The following is a 21,633-nucleotide window of genomic DNA, read 5'->3' on the forward strand; positions in this document are numbered from 1 at the left end:
TTTAAGTCAAGGTTTTCTTGATCAATTTGTGAATGTCTGCATACCACTGTGGCACGATACATGTGGTTCCTGACATCCATGGTTGTTGGTAAGAACTGTCTGTTGGTTAGATCTGGAGGCTGTTGGCCTGTGAAAAGTTCCTTCTTTACATAATGATGCAGGTACCGTTGCATTTCAGAAACACAATTAGCACTTAGCCAACGGTTCAATAACCTGGAGCCGGCTGCTTTTGATGTCATTGGTTCAATATGAGAAAATTTTTTCCAAATTTGGTCAACAGCAGCTGGTTATGATGAAATATGCGAGTGGTTTTAACCTATCAGAAACAGGGAAATATTTTGAATGCATAATAATGCAAAACTCTCCGATAAAATTGTGATATTATAGTCTTGACATTGAGTTTGAGGAATAACTGCCAGTGTAGCTAAAAGAAGCTGTACATGTAGTACATTTGATTGGTCTTTTGTTGTGATGTATAATCTTTATTCATTCTTTATATATATTCCACATGACAGTGGAAGCAGCACAGTCTACAGTAGACTGGTGATCTGTGTTAAGTTAAGTCAACTTAAATCCCCCACCAAACTTCAGTTTCCTGATTCCCAAAAAAATTAATTGATGGCCAAGTACTTACCCTCCCCATGGGGTGAAATAAGTGATCTGTAGGTTTAGGAAGTAATATGTAAATACACTCCTCTGTAGCTATTGTTTGCTTCTTTTCTGACTCTAGGGATGTTCTCAGAAATTTTGACATTGTCTCCCTTCCACTCTTTGTGTTCTCTGAAATCTAATGATACAATGTTTTAATTAAAATAATATTTGATAAATTGGTTTCTAAAATATTCACTCTGTTTCCATTACAGGTAAATTTGTTTCAATTCTGCACAACGAAATGTCCAGGTTGTCTTATCATATGTCCACTTCACCTACATGTAACACAAGGCCCATTGGGATTAAGCACCCTTTATTAGGCTAGTGATCATTCATGTTAATGGTAGTGCCCCCTGAACCCTTATTCAATAATTTAAATAAACTGACCTTATTTTCAGGATACTTGATTATTTTCCTTAGGTGGATCTTTGCTGGACAGTCACATTTCTTCGTATCCTGTACTATAGAGCACTGTTTGGTGTTGTTATAGCAGTGATCAGCATTCTCCTTCTGAAACCAAATAGATTTATTGGATTGTTAGATAGAGCAGTCATATGGGAATAGTCAAGTTATCAATAAACTTAGAAGTAATGAAAAGTATCCTTTAAAATAGTACTTGATTCCTACATTGTAAACTGCAGTCACAGTGGTCCTTTTTTGCGACTTTGCTTATTTTAACAAATAAAATGTGATATGTCCTTTTACTTGCAAGTGGTTAAAAGGAAAACATTATTTTGTCACGGTCTCTTGATTCGCCGGAAACGAGCAGAAAAATAGAAGACTCCCGCTACGATTCCGCTGACGTGTCATGGGCTCATCTGGTTTGGGACGATGATAGTATTGCCCTAGAGGTGTTGTCAATCAATCAGATCGACTGAAACCAGGTCGACAACTTACGAACCAGCCAAACATTTCGTTAACAGCGCCATCGATCAAAATGTCATTACATTCCAACAAAAGACCCGCTTTTCTGTTCAAATCAGAAACTGGCTCAAACGCACTACGCGAACTTCCTATTCCATGAGTACACTGTAAATACGCTTCAACAAGAATAAGCGGAAGTCACGTTGTAACATGCGGATACTCATACAAGATGCCGCTGATATGTCGCGGGCTCATCTGGTTTAGGACGATGATATATATCGCTTTCCTTAAACAAATTGCGAAACAGTTATGCGATTCAGAAATGCTATTAATATTGACCAATTACATGCGAGTTGTCTGTGGCATATTCAATGTGCAAGATTTCTGAGAATCGTGTAAGTTAACCTAGACCTCACACATTCAAAGGCTTACTATGCAATTGTAGACAGACTGTTTTTAATCAGAGGATGGACAGCTTTCGAACGAGTGGCTGACCTTCAGAATGGGCTCGCTCAATCGCTGACTTTTATCAAACGTGTTTGAGAAGAACGTAATTCTAAAGATAATTTTCATTTGTTCCCAGGTCAGATCTGTATCACTAAAAACCGTGCGTAGAATGGATTCATTTGAACCGGCCATAGAAAGAGACCGTTACCCATACTTGTTCATAGGGAGAAAAATTTGTGTTTGATGCTATCCTGCTTTCATTTTTGTCAAGTTTAAATAAAAGACAAAATGAGGACTTGTTCTCCTTCATCTATTAATATATGGATTCAAATGAAATCTATCAATTATAATATATGTCCTGTTCGTAGGAGAGCATGTAAAATCTTAAACGGTGGAACCTAAAAATCTATTCAAAATACCTGGGAAGAGTATCCTTTACTTCCGCTCTTCGTACATGCTTAGTAGGGAAAGAGCAGAACCAAATGAAATCCGAAAATTACAGCGCCGCGCGTAGCTCAGGTTAATTAAGGCCTGGGTCACCCTGTCTTTAACCCATATTTTCACAAAATTGAGAATAACTGAGCTATTTTGCGAGGGATTTTTCTCATACTTGGCAGAAATGTGCTACCATCTCTCTCGGACTGAATTGTGGCAGCGTAATATGATACTCTCAACAGCCAAAAACAGTTAATTTAAGCGCCAAATTCGTCGGTTGCTTTCTTGAGCAAATTCCCACCACTAAACACCAGGCAAATCAAAATGCAGTTATCGCTATGAATATTTGAGACGTTTTCCATTGTTTTCCCACTTGGAATGGCTGCCAAAAAAAAGAGAGATGTGCTAGGCAGATTAAATCAGCACGAAAACATCTTAGCCTTTACCTGGTTCCAACCGCTATCAACGAAAGTAATCCCACAGGTTCCTATTTATTTGGAAAAAAGACAAAATAAAACTGTTTAATAGGTGGGAATTTTGAAAACTCGCAGTCATGTACTTCAACTTAGTGTACGCCATTTTGACACGCGAGTCACGCGAGTGTTCAGAAGCAATAATTTAACGGCTGATACACTACCAAATACTAATTGGAGCAATCTCAGATGTAATATTGGCAAACTTTGTATACTTTTGATGATATTTATTTCTTTTTCTCGTTTTCTGAGGTCGATTGCATCTCTGTAAATCCAGGGTTAGATCGCCTTTGACAGTTCTAATAAAACACAATTCCAAATTTGGGCGGTAAAAATAAAGAACGTTTGTAATTTTATCCCAAGTAGTATCATATAACGAGACTGAATTACAATTTTGGCGCAAAACTTGAAAGTTATCGCAGTGATTCCTTGAAACTCTTCAAGGTTTTGTTCCCTAACAACGGTACTACTCGATAACGAGCTAAGTGTATTCGTGTGAAACGAAAATGTCTGTCATTTTTAATTGTGGATTTGCAAGAATTGCTGTAAAGGAGAGCTTTCGTAAGGCTGGAAGTGCTTCGGTTGAAACTAACCCTAGTGAAAAGTGGAAGAACTATCTTGCAGCGTTCGAGGGTGATAGTCGGGAAGTCTTTGCGGTCGAACGTTCCACCTACGTCAAGAAATCCAAAGCAATTTACAGCTCTTTCCGAAAGATGAACTCAAAAGCCAGGGCCCAGTACCAAGACACGTTTTCAATGGTAAACTGGAAAGCTCTTAATACAGCGCAGAAGAAACAGCACACACTGTCAAATTGTGGAGGTTGTCAAGTGCACTATCATGCCATCCATAATTTTTTCCTTAGTGGAGAAACTTTCAAAACCCAAAAACTTTTAAAAGAGGCCCTTATTGAAAGTGGGGTGAAGACACAAAGTAAAGTGAAACCAACGCAAAAAGCCATTAAAACTGCTGTAAAACACATTTATTCAAAAGTGAATGGTCACGTTGAGAAAATATTTAAAATAAACTTTGCTGAAGCACAAACATAAGTGAAGGAACTTCAGCTCCAAAAAAGAAAGACGCAATTGAGAAAAAGCGTCAGCGTCGAGGGAGAGCACGCCAAGAAAAAAATAAAATCCAATGCTAATGTCTAGTCCATCTGGAGGAGGAGTAATGTTTCTGGTTACTTTGCAGTAATTTGCATGCCAAACAATAAGATCAACAATCTTCACCCTTACTTGTGTTGCAATCTAGCATTTATTTAAGCACACTCTCTATAATATATTTGCCTTCATTTTCCAGTTTTTTTTAAAAGGAATGCAAGTACCAAATATTCCACTGTAAACTTAATCAATCATACTGAACTTCTTCCAACCAATGGAGAGAATATAATACTGGGAGAAGGATCCTATGGTTGATGCCTTCTGAGACAGTACACACGATTTGATATAAAGGTTGTGGAAAAACTCGCAGTTTTAAATAAGATTTTTAGTCGTTCTTGACTAATTTATCAAGTTTGTTGGAGTCACAGTTTTCCGTCTTAATAACAAAAGTTAACCAGATGAAATTCGACGTTCTCTTTACATTACGAGTCAGATGTTGTTATTCACGTTTGTGTGCATCAATAATTTGAGGAGCGAAAGAAAAGTTTGTCGAGGGGTGTACAATATTTTTCAAAACAGTTTTCCAAGCGAATAGTAACCGGATTGTTGAGTGTTATGTGCATCTGTCACGTGGCTGAGAATGTTTGTGTCTTTTCCACTCAGTGAGCTATATCACCCCGTCTAAGGCAAAGGTTCGGGAATCCCGTGTTGGGAAAATAGGGATTTGGGCAATTTTTGCGGATCTTTATCAAACGGAAGTGCGGAATTAAACAAAAACAAAACAAAACAAATTCCAGTTTCTTATTACAGAGAAGACGTAGAATAATAGATCGTCAAAACTTAAAACATTGGTAAAATTTCATTGGGAATAACTGAGAGAGGAAACTGAAATCCTCCTACCTCTTTCTGTTCCTTCCTCCAAATTTTTTTCCCCTCCCTTTATTCACGATAAGTTACGACGTTTTAGCCAATTTAATAGCAAAAGTTTATTTTATCATGCATGGATATGAGCCAGAGGCTTCGTTCTTTAATCACAAGTGAGAAAAACACGATTGTCCTTATTGTAGAACGAATTTGTTAAATCTTTGGTCGTTGTGAGAATTCTAAAGAATATCGATTTTTGAGAGGAGTGAGGAGTGACACCAGCCTTGGTTACCAGATCCTTCACGCATGACTGCGAAATTTGACACAAGATTTCGTACGTCAGAACAAGAGAAAAACGAAACTGCGACCTGAGGTAGTAGCGTCTCATGCCGGGATGTCATCTGTTTCTTCTTGTTGAGAATTCCATTTGTTTTTGGTATGAAGTTGAAACAACTTCTTCAAGGATACAGAGCGAGGAAACTCGCAGACTTACACTGCGACATATTTGACATGCAAGATTTCTTAGAATCGTGTAAGTTTAGCCTGACCCCACACAATGAAAGCTCAGTATGTAGACCTATGTAGCTGTAGACAGTCATGCTTTTAATGAGATGATGGAAAGTGTATCAGAAGAGTGGCTGACCCTCATTATAGCTTCGACCAATCCTGAAGTTTTCTTGAAGGCTTTTGTGAAGAGCGCGACTTCTAAGAAAATTTTGTTTGAGGTCTGAAGTCAAATCCGTTATTTCTTAGAATTGTGCGCAGAATGGAGTAGTTGAGTGAAGAGAAACTGATATTAGACTTTATGTTGATTAACTACCTCAATTAAAAATTGGAACCTTCGGGATAGGTATGTTATGGAAAATTTACCACTGAGGAGCGATAAAATTTTGCCCCTCACAAGGACAGCAAGAGTCGACGATTACTGCACGAAGGTTCATTGAACAGCAAAAACCACAACAACGCGATCAATTACGTAACGCCCCCCACGAGAGCCTAAACATAAATAACAATTAAGCATCACTGCAATTCACAACGTCCTTCATCCATCATCAATCGATAGGAACACTCTGCTGGTTGTTTAAACCCTGAGAGTGACTAGCTTCTTATTTTTTCTTGCAATATCACCCCTGAATCACACATTAAGGTCATGAGAACGAAGGGGATGATCACCAAGAAAACAACCTTTGATCGGAAAACAAATTCTTCATGCCAGCACCTTTGGAAATGTATAAAGAACAGTGTGGAGAATATGAATACTGATACTGAGGTGTAAAGGGTTAAAAAGGAAAAGAGCATGGGTTTCTTCTGTTATTCCGTCTCAAACTTCATTCAGTCTCACGGCTTAACGCTTGAAAGTGCAAACTAAAACGCTAACTACACAAGCTATCAATCAGTTTTTGAAGCAGGGCATGATGAATTACGAAAAATAATTTAACAGTGCGCTGAAAGAACTTTCCGTTATTTGTTTCTGGCAAGTGTGAAACACTTCTTCCGTACTTTTAAAGTTTGCTGTAATTTGCTGCTGTCGGTCTAGCCTTTATTCAAATCGGTTCGAGGGAAATATTCCTTTGATACTCAAATTTTTTACATTTGACCCCCAAAATAATTTTAATACTGACAGTTAGATATTTAAACTAAGTGCACTTTCCTTTGGTTCTGTGTGTTTCGAGTGATTTAATGATTATTATTGATTTTGTTTATCACTTACATACATTGACAGATATTATTTTTTGATTTAGGAAATAAGCTGCCGAATTACATTTCCGTCAGATAAATTTGACTACGAGTCCCTCCTTTTGGCGGTCTGTCGCGCGAGAGATCTTGGACTTCTCGAGCGCCTCACTCTGAGAGCTCACCGAGGCGCTCTAACATCACTTTTTTTTTCCACTGATAACTTTTTCACTCGCGCGACGGACCTCGCCGAAAAGGAGGGACTGCTCATACTCAAATCTATACAACAAAAATGTAATTCAGTATCTTATTTTCTAATTCTTTAGGATAGGGCTGAAATCGTTGTTGACATTTTTTTCGATTTATGCAAACGTGACGTAAAACGTAATAATGCACACTACATTTACGAATTCTAGTTATATTTCTATCGGATGAACCATCTCTCTTTAATCTTCAACGTGACAAGAGTAGCGCAATAAAACTAACCGATAGTAATACCCAGATTTCAGACATTATGCATGGGTGAATGACAACAAGCCGCTCAATGATTCTGATCAATAAAAACCAGGCGTGAAATACAACTTCGGCTTTCATTATATTGCTATTTAGTGTGACTGAGTAACTTCTTCATGGAGTCCATGAGACGGTTGTGCAATCATTTGAAATATAACGAAATATATTAATCGTTAATCAGTTGTCAAGCACTGAAATTGTAGGAAAAGAATCACAGAAACGTTTATTGACAACTTTCCAGCTTAAGATGATTCCCAATTGCAATCGTTAATATAAAACTATTAAACAAAAGTTACAAAGTTCAGCAGGATACGCAAGAGAGACGAACTCTCACTTAAGGGCCGGAATCAGTTTGCCAATGTTCTATTTACTATGTCCAATTTCAAAATTTTTGTCTCATATGGAATTTCAGCCAGCAATTATGAGGCACTTAGTCGTCTTGAAGGTTTACTTGACCTCACTTATGCATTTTCAGTTCCTGTATTCAATTTTCAATCGCTCTCGCTTCGCTGATTAATTAGGATTCAATTGAGTAATAGCAGTCGAGCAGTATCAAATAGCTCTGATACAAAAATACGATTATCGGTTTGTTTAACGTATCTCTAGATGTTCATTTAATTTCCCCTTTTAAGGTTTACTAGAAATTAGTTATCAAAAATAAAAAGATATTAAGCATAAACAAACGTTGCTTGGTGCGGATCTTTTTTTCTCCAATCCTTCACCATTCCTTTTCCTCTCCCTTAGGCTACCTGCTCTTCTTCCTCCTCTTTGGCGGCCACTCGTCTTTTGAATTCCCTCTAAATAGTGAGAGCAGAAGTTGTGCTAAAATGGTAGCTGTTTTGGTTCAGTAAATGAGGTCACACACACAGAGCACGGAACTTTTTTATGAAGATCGTCATGTAACTAAAAGTGTTATCATCCATGATTAAGGGCTAGAAACCATGGCTTTAGCTTCAAGTATTAAAAATCGCCTCAAAAAGTTTTCTTTTGATTGAAATGCTATTTTAAACATTGACCAATTACACGCGATGCCCGAAGACATATTTGACATACTAGATTTCTGACAATCGTTTAAGTTTAGCTTGACCTCACACATTCAAAGACATTAATGTGCAGCTGTAGACAGACATGTACTCAATCAGATGTACCACAATTGGTAGTAATGTCGCGATCTGATTGGCCAATTAACAGTACAGATAACGCTTCTCGCGTCAATGTGTCAAGATCTTGGTCACGCACTGAAAGAGTCGTTTTATTTGACGTAAATGATATTGTTGTAAAAACAAAACGAAAGTGGTTTAGCGAGGCGCAACCGAGTGGGCCAGCAATAAATTTTGACCACTGTGATGACGAATATCGTTGTCGATAAGAGTATACACCACGCTAAACCACTGGCGATTTGTTAAGTGGACAGGTTTTCGAAAGAAACTTAACTTCCGGTTTTCTTCTGCCAGAGAAATTGGTATTTGGATCCATACAGCTTTCGTTTTTATGATGCTGCGATATCGAACAGAATGAAAAGGTGTCCTGTCCTGCAGTACCAACCGAACGAGAAACGGGGCGCAGCAGAGAGAATCTCTATTATTTATCAAAGTTCCCTTACTGCAAAAAGTTTATGTGGTAAATAAATTATTCATTCATCTATGTGTCTAAAAAGTTGCGAAGGGGTAGTCACTTCACTGTGCCCGGGTGAAGGAAGCGAAATTACGGCACCAGTCATTATTATTTCCTCGGGGGAGGGATGGGTGTGTGGAGGAACTGGGGGGGGAATCACATAGTTTTCAGAAAGAAGGGATGGGGGATTAGTCGAAGCAAACAGAGTATAAAAGGGGAACAAAGAAAATTGACGGCCGATTAACTGCCCTGAGGGTCAAGGGGGAACATAAGAATATTACAGAGCCTTAGGGGTCAGGTAAATTTATCGTGACACAGCCAAAATTCTTCCCCACCCCTTCCTTCTTAGGAGGCTGAATAATGACCGGCCTCCAAGTCTTCTCTCCCAAGCTGCCAATCTTGTTTTTCCCCCTAACTCCTCTGCATTCACAATCTATGCCCTCTCACCATTTTTCTTGCTCCCTTCTCCTTTTCTTTACTCTCTTTTGCTCCGCCTCCCTTAGCTCTATCCCATTCTTAATCCTGCTATCTCTTTTCTGGCTCCATCTATCTGGCCCCTTTCTGTAAAGCTTTCTCCCATTCACCCACCCTCCTTACCTCATCATTCTTGTTCTTCTCATTTCGTTTCCCCTCCGCTTTTACCTCTATTCTCTCCATCCCTTTCTCCATCCCCTCCTAGCGGTTACCCGCCCCCCCTCCCTCCTTTCCCTTCAACCTTTGGGTTTGTTTTTCTTACCTCAATCAATTTGTTGTGTGGTAACGAGTCAGAGACTTAGTTTTTTCAAATTTGGTTAGAAAAAAATAACAACAACATGGTCGTTATTGTACGACGAATTATCTTATTCTTCGTGATCGTCGTGAGAGAGGAGGGAGGGGTACCAGCGACCATGGTTACCAGTTCCTTCACGCTTGGTTGCGAAACTGATACGGCATTTTCGTACGTCAGATCAGAACAAAACGGGACTGTGACCTGTGGCAGCGAACAATTCATCCAAATTGCTTCTGATGGACGTCATCCTTTTCTCTTTTTAAGGATTCCACTTGTGTTTGGTGTGAAATTGAATCGCCGCCTAAGAGAATACAGAGCAGAAAACTCGAAGATCAACATTGCGAATCAACAACCGTGGCGTATAGCAACTTCGCCATTATTTGTTTTTCAATTTTCACTTTGACTACCGAACTTAACAAGATATCTCGACTTCCTTTGTACTGAACTCGTGGAAGAGGTTTTGCCTCGTGAAAGGTGAGTCATTATAAAGCTTAGGAAACATACGGATCAAGTTGCGTAATAAGTTGCTTACAAGTTGAAATGTAAACTTTTAGCTTAACCTATTTACGGACAAAAACAGTGCATGTTCTCACAGTAGGGTTTATGAATGTGTACATATTCATTTAAAATATTGTTCTCCAGTTTACGTTAGCTTTCGTAGGTTAGTGTGATGTTTAACTTAGTAAAATACACTTTTTATTGAGAGATACGATGGCAAATATACCCCGATTAAATGATCGATTTAAAGCCTTATTTGGAGATGTCATGGCAACTTTTATTATACTTGCAGTTTCACAAGAAACATTTAAAAAAATGTTTAACTGAAGAATATACCGAAGGCAATCAACTAATTTTCCTGAAAGGACAAAATATGAAAAACAAACGCAAACAAAGTGATCCAGTAATTTATACAATCATTTCTGGCATATGCCATTTATCAGTAAAATTTTTGAGCATGGAGAATAATTGTTCAACTTTTCTTTGGGGATTACATTGGTTTTCATGATCCCATGAACAGAGTTGCCAACAATATGTTGGGGAGAGATGATCTGGGGTGCCTAGTTGGATTCCTTGTTTAAGTTCTTAGTTGGTAAGGGCAGACAAATATCTGAGTATATTTTTGTGCCAAATGGAGGCTATTGTTTATCTACTGTAGATGTTATGAGCGAAACTACACACCAAATCATCAGCAAGTTATTTATTATCCAACCACTTTTTTTTATCCTTTTCTTATAAAGTGAGAGATGATGCAAAATGCATAGTAAAAAACCATTGCAGGCAAGAGCAAAACCTGTTAAACAGGTTGGCTACCAACTGTCCAATAACTGTGCAATTATGCATTATACTCCGTCTGTGCATTCTTTGGACTCCATTTAGTGTTGTTGGATTGGAAGGTGATCATATCCAATTTCAGAATATGATTGGCTTATAATAAAGGTACACACGAGTATTCATCTCCACAGAATCTAAAAAATTTGCAACCTGGCTTTAAAATTTTTTGTGAGATTGTTTTTGTTTGCTATATACAATTCCATCAGTGACTGCTTTTTTTTTTTTTTTTTAAATTGATATTATATAAAATGGTAGCTCTAGTGGAGTATGTGCCTTAAACCAGCCGAGAAGTTTGGTAGCCTTGTTAGGAAATATTTAAGTTACATGAAAGTGTATTCAATGGCCTTCTTTATCTTCTGATTAACTATCACATGAACCCAAAGTTTTGATGCAAAAATTAATGTGAACTACTTTTGAGAAGGTGAAGTGACCAATTACAGAAAGTGTAAAATTTGCAACCTGGCTTTAAATTTTTTCTGAGATTTTTGTTGTTTGCTAAATACAATTCCATCAATGATTGTTTTTTTTTTATTGTTGTTGATATTAATTAAATAAAATGGCAGATCTAGCAGAGTAATTGTGCCTTAAACTGGCAAATAAGTTTGATAGCCTTGTTAGGAAATATTTGAGTCACTTGAAAGTGTAGTTAATAGTCTTCTTTATCTTTTGGTTTAACTGTCACATGAACCCAAAGTTTTGAGGTAAAAATAAATGTAAACTACTGTTGAACAGGGGGTGAAGTGAAGACCATAAATTTAGTTTTAATTTGAGTACCTTGTTTGTGTAGTTGGATGTGTTTGGGTTAGAGTAATTAACACAAATGAATTGTAGCACAAATTAAACTTAAAAGAATACTTTTTGAGCAAAAGTTTATTAATCCTTTCACTGCTAGGAGTGGTTAGTACAAGAGACAGGTAATAAGTTGCTGAAAATTGTTGAGACAGGATAGATTTGGATTAAGCACCAGTTATTAGGAATCAGAACTATAGTTAACATAAATAGGTAATTGTATCAGTGAGGAAATTGAACTCCATCAGTGAGCAAAACAGGAGTTGTCCTTACAACAGCCTTAATCCCTTGACTAACGCCTGGAATCTGAGAGCTCAACCTCCTTACAAGGATCTCTCCTCTTCATTCTCACTCTAAGAATTAACCCTTTAACTCCCAGAAGTGATCAACATGAAATTTCTCCCTACATGTATAATATCCTGACATTATCTAGTATACAGGAAATGAGAATATTCAAACTTATCAAATTAAGTGGTTATCTTGATCTAACACCAAATTCTTATGATTAATTTACAGGGAAAGATGTAGTAGCTAGAGGGGAGAATTGAGAATCAGATCTTGGGAGTAAAAAGGTTAAGAAAAACCAAGTGAAAAAAGATGGCTTGTAATCCTTTCACACCTAGATTTCATTAAAAATTCAATATGTTAAAGTGACTAGGCCTTTGGATATTTGGAACACTAATAAGGTCTTGTATGTTAGTTAGCATAATATGTGTGAGAGTGAATTATTGGAAACTGAATTTTTGCACACTCAGTAAAACCCCATGTAAAGACTTCCTAGTTAATCCTCAGATTCCCAATTACACTAAAATAATGCAAATTAAACTTAGAGCCTTAGCAAACTTCACTTAACACGCATGCCCAAGAAAACCTTATCTCTGTTACATCTTTGCGTTCATCAAAAATAATTGACATGTAACATCAATATTTCAGAAGACATATGACATATTTCTAAAATTCATGCACAGGTGAATTCTTCAATAGTGTATGTGCCAATGTGGCACCCTTCAAAAGGAAAGCTTTGTGAAAGAGAAACTGAGAAAAGTGTAGAATACTCGGTGAATTTGAATTAGCTGATAGTACATGACTGAAAAATGTACCTCAAGGGAAATGTTGTCATGCTTGCATGACTTACATTCTGGTGGGAGAGTTTGGTCTATCAGGCCATACTGTATTGTACTATTACACCAAATGAAATCTGGTTAATATGTAAATTACTAGAAGTGATTCATAATATTTCACTTACTGGTACATCAAGGAAACAGGCTGCTTGAAATTCAATGACACTGTTTTTTCTTACTTTAGCTCAGCCTGAGAAACACAAAGTCCTGAACAGGGTTCACCTCACTTATGGGTTGTGGCTCCTCAAAAGCTACAAGCACAGGTAGGCAAATTCTCCTATTTCTGAAACACACAACAACTTACTAGGTGTGAGCCTCTTACTTTATGTGTTTAGAGGTGCAAATCTACTTACTATGGAGGATCTTGCATTTTTCTAAAAAAATGGTAACCTGCCATGAGGATTTTACATGGCTGTGTGGAGATATGAAATTTCTCTTTGAGTGTGGAAATGTTTTTCTACATGAGAAGAAATATTTTGTATCTCCAAACAGCCGTGTAATATCCTATTTATTAGAGTTTGTACATAAACATCAATGAGATACTAAGTAAATACAATGAATTGCAAGGAAAGGTGCAATTTTTATGTAATTATGGCAACAATGATCTTTTTACATGTGATTGATAACATGTTATCTTCGAGTTATGTTTTTGCAAGCCAAGTGCATATTGTTCAGAAATTGCCATATTGTTAATTTTAAGTCAACATTCTGATGGGCCAACTTGTAATTTTAAACTACTTGAGATCAGCAAAGTAAATTTTAAACGATAATGGATGGTTTACGAGAAAACAACTGAATTTTGTGTTCATTTATTCATATATTTATTAATTATTAATTAGGTGATATTATTTGGGTTCATGATTGTAAATAAATCTATGACATTATTTAAAGTGTTTAGTCAGCTGCAGACTTAGTTCTGAGATACCTTGATAGTTCTCCTTTTTAAGCAAGTTCTACCCTCTAGTTGTCAATAGATTCAGTTCAGTCTTCAGTAACAGAAAAGAATAGCTCAACTGTGTATTCTTTTTTATATATAAAAGGGATGTTGCCTTTTTGATATAACATGAATAAGATTTCTGTAGCATGAAGAGCATTGGGAAAAAGTTCCTCCTTTCCTAGATGAATTGTTAGCCCTTTGCAGCTTTGTTTTTAACTCCCAATGCCTCTTCATATCTCCCCAACAGTTTGCCAACACCAACTTGTACTTCTCTTTCCGGAGAAAGGCACATTATGGTTTGGCAGTCTTGCCCAAGAATAGAACCCTATACCCTCTAACCTCTAAGAGTGATTGGCATCTTTAATTAATTATCCTTACAGTATTGAGGAGATCTGATATACCCATACATCCCATACAGACTACTGCTGAATCAAACACGAGAATAGGGGAATGCTTTCCAAGTAAAGAACTTCTTGACTGTTTATCATATTCTCCTCTCATGCACCATAGGAATTGTATAGAAAACAGTTTTGAGAATATGGGGACCCATGTTAGGTTGCAAGAGGTTAATGGCCTTGGCCAGGGTTTGAACCCAGCCCTCATGTTTTCTTTGCCTGCTTGAGTTAAGTAAGTGATGACTGGGTCATTATGCTATCATGTGTTCATGGGATAGACACTTTATTTCCTCAGTGGCACTCAGTCTCCACCCAGGAGTGTTAATGGCTACTGAAAAATTGTAGGGGGAAGTCTTTAAGTCTGCTTAGGGGAAGTTGGCTCATATGCTGGGGGTGGGGGGGTGGGTGTGGGTAGTGGTAACCTTGCTCGTATCCTAGTCAGGGAAAGGTGCAAACATAATCACTTCATGCTACAGAAACAGGGATAAGTTCTGGCTGAATGGGCCACTTAGGTTGGGTTTGAATTCAAACTTTTCATTTTTTTTTTTTACTACTTTGTCCTTTACTTTTGGCAGTTTCTCCACAGCCAGCTCCAAAATTGAAGAGAATAAAAGAAGAGGATGAAAATGGTAAGTCAAAATAAAAGCAGTTGTTTTCAGATTTCTACTAACAGTAACTCAACGTATACCTTACCGACAGGAGTCATATCATTAAACTTTTAAGGAGAAATCTCTTTTTGATCAGTCTTGAAAAGTTAAGAGACTTAGTTATCCTCTTTTAAAACAAATGTTGGAAAATTATTCTTACAGCTATCCAGTCGACTTCTAAACGGAGTTCATCCTCCCGCTCTTCAGTAAAAGAAAGCAATGGACATGCACAGAGAATAACAGAGAATGGTGGAAACGGTAAGAAAAAAAATCAACTCTTTAACTCCCATAAGTGATTGAGAGACAACTTCTCCTTTTAATATTCTTACACCATCCAGCAAAAAAGAAATGAGAATACTAAAGCTTATCACGAAGAATTTGTTTTTGGTTTAAAACCAAATTCTCTCGACTAATTTAAAAGGAAATGTGTAGAAGCTAGAGGGGAGAATTAACAATCAGATCATGGGAGTTAAAGGGTTAAGGGTAGCTCTCTAGTCAGAGACCTCATACTAGACGGACGCGCGTTCAATACGCGTCCGACATACATCCATTACGCAGTTTTCCAATCCTATACCAGGCACTCCATCTGAAGACACAAGCGAAAAGGTGGGTGCGTTAAAAAAATTGACAACTGCATTAACCGCCCGCTTCTATTTCGCTCCTCTTTTCTGACTTATAGCCTGTGATGGGCTACAGTTCTCTTGACTGCTTCTGAAAAGGTGGAGTCATTAATTAGAGTTACTGACTGATACAGAGTGGGAGTGTAGTGTGCGCAAGGGACTCGAAACTGCATGCATACTCGCCAAACTCGCGTGACGATTAGCAGAGATGCACCTCTTTAGATCTCCTAGATGCATCCTACTTTATAGCTTACGTGTAGCCGTACCCTCCTCCTCTTGCCAAGGTGAAACGGAAGGGAGGAAACGTCCCTCGCTTCAGTTTCACCTTGGGTGGGAGGGAATGGGTACAGCTACACGTATGCTACCGACTTTACACCATCGATTCACTTGAATGATACGTCACCTCTGAGTAGTGATGCTTTAAATTTGAAACGGGAGTTCAGTAATTTAAAAAATAATAATAAATAAGAAATTACCATCCATTATTTGAAATATTTGAAAACACCTTTACACTTTGGTTGTAGGAGGAGAGTCATCCAGTAAGCAGACAGGTAAATCTGTGTCTCCGCCTTCCTCTGCCAATGGTCATGTTCCTCGTGGTGATTCTCCAAAGGGAAGTGCGAACAACAATATAGACTCAGAGAGCACAAGTAGTGAGGAAGTTAATGAAAAGGTTGACACTGATGGTCCCAGTAATAATAAACCACCTCCTTCTGAAGGAAATTCCAGGGTTGAAAATCTTTCTGCAACAGATGCCACAGACAATGTGACTCAGGTTACGAATGATAAGGAAGAGCCACAGAAGGAAGGATCGCCTGCTTCGGATGGTTGTTCGTCTCAAAGCAAAGCTACTTTGAATGAGGAGGAAGCTACCGAGACCCAAAGTACAGCTCTTGGTGACAAAGATGTGGTTCCTGTGCCAAATGAGATAAGTACGGAAAGTGCCACTGCTGATACACATGCGGCTGAGACTAGTGTAGTGCAACAGAAAGTCGCCGGTGAAGTCAACATACCTGGCAAGAATGAAGAGGATCCCTCACAAGATGAGACTCAGGGTGTCAGTGGAACTTCCCCTGACGGGGATGAAGAGGCTGCGGAAACTGATTTAACCCAACAAAGAGTTGCCAGTGATGCTAGTTTACCTGTCGAGATTAAAAATGCACCCCCTGTTAATCAAACCAAACGATCTAGTACAGCTTCAAGTCACCACTCCACGTTACCTTCGGATAGTGAGGTGAATGCTTTAATTCAGGAGTTAGATTCCGTATTACCTGCTACGACAGAAAATACTAAACACTCTGATACGAGTGAAGTCACTAAAGAGGTTCTTTTATCTCCCGGTGGAGAAGACAGTTCTGGTGATAACCTTAAGCACGACTCCACGTCCGCCCCTGTCGAAGCTACGGAACAAACAGATCCTTCCAAGGAGGATTCAGCGCTTGAAAATAAACAAAGTGCAGCCCCTCTTGCCGAATCAACCGACGAGGCTTCGTTGAAGGGAAACAGGACGGTTTTTGGGCGTATATGCACCTTAAGCGCGAGTGTTCTTGTAGGCTCCATAGATGATCCACAGGGGGGACAAAATGTTACGCTTACTGGATCTGTATACCGTGTGCCAAGAATAGACGGGGACGCGACCACACCCAAACCAGGGGAAAAGATCGGGATCATCAAGGGAGATGTCACTTCTACACCTACTGATAATGAATCAAGTGTCCATCTAGCCACCCTTCGAGGAGACCTTTTGGCTGTGTCTGGAGAGGCGGCGTCGCAAGGACATGTTGCTACCGCTTCAATAGATGTGTTGTCTTGTGCAACCGGAGAAAAAATAGCAACCATAATGGCGGATGTTGCTCCGAATGATGACGCAGACAGTCCTTCGGGTGTCATCTCAGGGGAGGTTCTCGGTGCTTCGGAAAATGGATCTTACGAAGAGAAAATTGGAACTTTGGCGGGAAAAGTCGTTGCGTTAACATTTGATGATGACTTTGTTTCAATGTCTAGTACAGATGAAGAACTTCTGAAACTCCGGAGGGAGAGCTGCTTTATCTGATTTGAATGAGCAGAGCGTCATGTTCCAGAAAAAAATCATATTTTCTTCTTTTCCGCACTAACTCGGAAGCCTAAACCATCTTTTTTGACTTTTGAACTAACAATCTTTGACGTTTCTTCCGAAAAATTAAATTATTCTTTCGTGAACTAGGATTTATACGTGCAAAGTGACACTCTTCTAGTCTCTGTGAAATAATTTATTTTATCATTAAGATAACCTTATAATTTATTTTAGTAAAAGTTAAAAAGTGTTTAAATTACTTTTTATCGTAGGCGAGTTGCAGTACACGCGCGAGAAATATGCACACTCGATATTCAAGAAAGTCTGTGAATTATTTTGTAATTATGACAAGACTTCTCGTTATATTTATAATTGCCAATCACGAGTGGAAAACGAACGAAGATAGCTTGGAATTATACATACTTACTACAATGCCAAAAACCGATATGGTTTAGAATTTTTTTTTTAATTGATTGCTGTGCCAAAACAATTTGGAAATTGAATCGAATGAAATAAAGAATACAATTTCTCAATTTTTACTGGGATACCTGTGGTAGCCCAGTCATAAAATGCCTTTGTTTTTTTGTCGTCTTTTTTTTTTTTTTTTTTTTTTTTTTCCTCCGCCACAAAATGGAAAAATTGCGCAATAGTACCCAGAGGTCATTGGGCCCTCAACACCATGACAACTAACTGTGATCCAATGAGGTGTTCACATGCTGATCACGCGTGCTATCTTGATGATGATTGACGTTGTCATGCACGGACAGGGCCGGGTCACATGACGAACACGAGATTTTTGCCCATAAAACTATTTTGTCAGTCGTTTTGTATTTCAACGTAATTGGATTACGATCATCTGGAGCATTATGGGGCAAACGCTCAAAATACTTATAGACGCATACGCAAGTCGTATTCGCGGCCAATCCACACAAAAAGATGTTATTGAGCGGTAATTTTGGATCGGACAGAATCGCGAACGCTTGAAAGCCATGAAAGCATTGAATGCCTTGTATGTCTTGTATGCCAAGTATGCCAATGTCTCTAGTTTCTGGCGATTTCTGCCGTTTTAATCTTGCTTTACCATCACTGTTATTCACGTCATTTACTTTTATTACATTGGTAAAATCTGTACAGACATCACACCAACCAACTCGCACGCAAAGTGAGAAGACTATGTTGAAGGCTTGAAATTATATTACGATCGATTTTCATCAAGAAATGGGCCAGGAATTTTCCACAATAGTGCAAATAATCGTGAAGGCGGATCGCAGAAACGCGATTGCGTGACGCTCGGTAAGCTGTAAGATGACATGTTATTATATACCAGACGTAAAAACTCTTCAGATTCTTAGTCTGCATTTTGTACCCACTCTGCAGTCTATATTTTGTATCCGGTCTGCAGTCTGCTGTCTGCATTTTGTACTAACAGGTATCCGTGGCACCAATACAGTTTATTTTTGGTTACATTTATTCGTAAAACACACATAATCTACCACAAAATACCTGAGTGAGGTAATTCGACATTTTTGTTCTTTCCCACATTAATATTCTTCTCTCCTTTTGTAAGAATGTAGACATCACTCACAATGTTTCAAGTAATCCACCCACCCTACAAAAAAGTAACTCTTGCATGCATAGCATGCTTATGTTTTGAAATAGGTGTATGTCCCTGGCCAGACTTGAGCGCACTATTTCAGTAAACTAGTCTGACACCCGTAGTATCACTACACTTGATTCCAAGGATCCGATACCATCCAGGTATCCCAGTTACCCTGCTCACAGGGTCTAGTTTTTTTTTTTTCCTCCGCCACAAAATGGAAAAATTGCGCAATAGTACCCAGAGGTCATTGGGCCCTCAATACCATGACAACTAACTGTGATCCAATGAGGTGTTCACATACTGATCACGCGTGTTATCCCTCAACTCCATGACAACTAACTGTGATCCAATGAGGTGTTCACATGCTGATCACGCGTGTTAACTTGATGATGATTGACGTTGTCATGCACAGACAGGGCCGGGTCACATGACAAACACGAGATTTTGCTTATTAAAACTCTTAGGTCAGTTGTTTTGTATTTCAACGTATTTGGATTGCGATCTTCTGGAGCATTATAGCACAAACGCGCAAAATACTTACAGACGCATATACAAGTCGTATTAATCGCGGCTAATCCACACTGAAAGATGTTATTGAGCGGTAATTTTGGAACGGATTGAGTCGCGAACGCTTGAAAGCCATGAAAGCCTTGAATGCCTTGTATGCTAAGTATGCCAATGTCTTAGTTGAAAAATGTTCACTTGTTGTAAAAAGCAAAATCTGAAATCTGAAACCAAACTGCATATACTCTATGCAATCTATTGAACAACGCTACTACCGTGAGACTGAAGAACATAGCTATAAGGGATGCAAACTGCTTGTGAAGAAAGACGACATGTTGGATTCACTTGATGGCAAGGAACGTAGCTACGATAACAGTACGAATGGTATTAATTTCACGATCAGAAAGGTGAATCTTACGTTTGTTTTCATTGTAGTTGTATGGATATTCTTTTTTAATAAATACGTGATCCAAAACCCTGTTTTTTTGTGTATAATGTTGTTATGTTAAATATTGTTTACGCAATTGTCTTGTCACAAGCGGCCCAAGCTCACGTCTCGAGAAAAAGCCAACGATTAATTTATGAACGCGTCACGCGTTGTGTGACTCGGTGTTAAGTTACGAGAGGAACTGCACGTTATAAGGAATAGTACAGGGAACGAAGTATGGTCGATTTACAACGATACATACTTCGAAATATGAACATTTTTCTCGTAAAGTCAATAAAAATTACTCATACCCTGTGTATCCGTTGTATTTTCTGGCGATTTCTGCCGTGTTAAGCTTGCTTTACCATCACTGTTGTTCACATCATCTACTTTTATTACGTTGATAAAATCTGTACAGACATCACACCAACCAACTCGCGCGCAAAGTAATAAGACTATATTGAAGGCTTGAAATAATATTGCGATCGATTTTCATCAAGAAATGGGCCAGGAATATTCCTCAATACTGCAAATAATCGTGAAGGCGGATCGCAGAAAAGCGATTGCGTGACGCTCGGTAAGCTGTAAGATGACATGTTATTATATACCTGACGTAAAAACTCTTCAGATTCTTAGTCTGCATTTTGTACCCACTCTGCAGTCTGCAGTCTATATTTTGTATCCGGTCTGCAGTCTGCTGTCTGCTGTCTGCATTTTGTACTAACAGGTATCTGTGACACCAATACAGTTTATTTTTGGTTACATTTATTCGCAGAACACACGTAATCTACCACAAAATACCTGTGAGTGAGGTAATTTGACATTTTCGTCCTTTCCCACATTAATATTCTTCTCTCCTTTTGTAAGAATGTAGACATCACTCACAATGTTTCAAGTAATCCACCCACCCTACAAAAAAGTAACTCTTGCATGCATACCATGCCTATGTTTTGAAATACGTCTATGCCCTTGGCCAGACTTGAGCGCACTATTTCAGTATACTAGTCCGACACCCGTAGTATCACTACACTTGATTCCAAGGATCCAGTACCATCCAGGTATCCCAGTTACCCTGCTCACAGGGTCTAGTTTTTTTCAATCATTCAAGCGTTTCTCTTGGAATGATATTCTCATAGTGGTTAGTGCCCCACCTTTTACTTTGATTGTTGTTGTAGATGGAGTGTCCAGTCACGTGCATAATGTTAAAAATGGATTCTGGGAAGGGGACGGGAGTGAGGCTCAGTTGATTTCTATTTGGTACCGATTTGGAATGAATCAGCACCACTAAATGCTCTAAAGGTTAGCCTAACTGGGGGCGAGTTCTATTTCTGTTTGTTGTGTTGTGCTTTTGCAACTCTTTTGTCAATCTATTTAACTTATCGTGCTCAATTTAGCCTTTCTGCAATGTAAGGGATTAATATAGATGTTCTTAGCCTGTGAGCTTGTTCAACCTTTTGCGTGTCATTCCGAGGAGAGACATTGCATCGCACCTGAAGTGTTTCCGAGAACTTTTTATCCTCTCGACTATAACCACCCCTCTTTGATTCTAGCCCCACCCGTCTACAGTGGGTCGAGAGCGTGCAGTGTTCGCTACATTAGATCAGTATGCGTTTTTAGCCTGAGTGGATACCTTTTATTCATTACATATAAAGCTATTTGTTGATCATTTAGAACCGAGTTACCTCCAAGTTTTCCAAAAAAATAGTGACAAAAAGATATTGGTACGGACAGTATTGACTCAAATTGTTGGAAGAAAACCAGCAAAAAAAAAAAATGTCTAACTTTAACTAGGGATACCCCTGCA

At 38.5% G+C, this 21,633-nt stretch overlaps 1 protein-coding gene and 1 long non-coding RNA gene across 3 annotated transcripts; one reads left to right on the forward strand and one right to left on the reverse strand.

Moving 5' to 3' along the window:
- Window positions 1-3,003: 3,003 nt before the first annotated feature.
- On the reverse strand, window positions 3,004-3,733 carry LOC149036263 (uncharacterized). The gene is made up of 2 exons (XR_016181829.1): window positions 3,464-3,733; window positions 3,004-3,169 (listed from the first exon to the last, which is right to left on the reverse strand). It is a non-coding gene; the product is annotated as an uncharacterized LOC149036263 (long non-coding RNA).
- Window positions 3,734-9,535: 5,802 nt separating this feature from the next.
- LOC113677183 (uncharacterized) lies at window positions 9,536-17,868 on the forward strand. Of its 2 annotated transcripts, XM_089190734.1 has the most exons (6): window positions 9,561-9,878; window positions 12,042-12,097; window positions 12,831-12,909; window positions 14,554-14,607; window positions 14,788-14,883; window positions 15,770-17,868. In XM_089190734.1, the coding sequence occupies exons 3-6, from the start codon at window positions 12,876-12,878 to the stop codon at window positions 17,296-17,298; spliced, it is 1,713 nt and encodes a 570-aa protein (XP_089046860.1). In that variant the 5' UTR covers window positions 9,561-9,878; window positions 12,042-12,097; window positions 12,831-12,875; the 3' UTR covers window positions 17,299-17,868. The 2 variants fall into 2 exon arrangements, with proteins under 2 accessions (XP_089046859.1, XP_089046860.1); XM_089190733.1 differs by lacking the exon at window positions 12,042-12,097 and having other exon boundaries at window positions 9,536-9,878.
- Window positions 17,869-21,633: the final 3,765 nt, after the last annotated feature.

Source organism: Pocillopora damicornis, chromosome 12, assembly GCF_964200805.1.
Source record: "Pocillopora damicornis chromosome 12, jaPocDami1.2, whole genome shotgun sequence".
NCBI classification, from domain to species: domain Eukaryota; kingdom Metazoa; phylum Cnidaria; class Anthozoa; order Scleractinia; family Pocilloporidae; genus Pocillopora; species Pocillopora damicornis.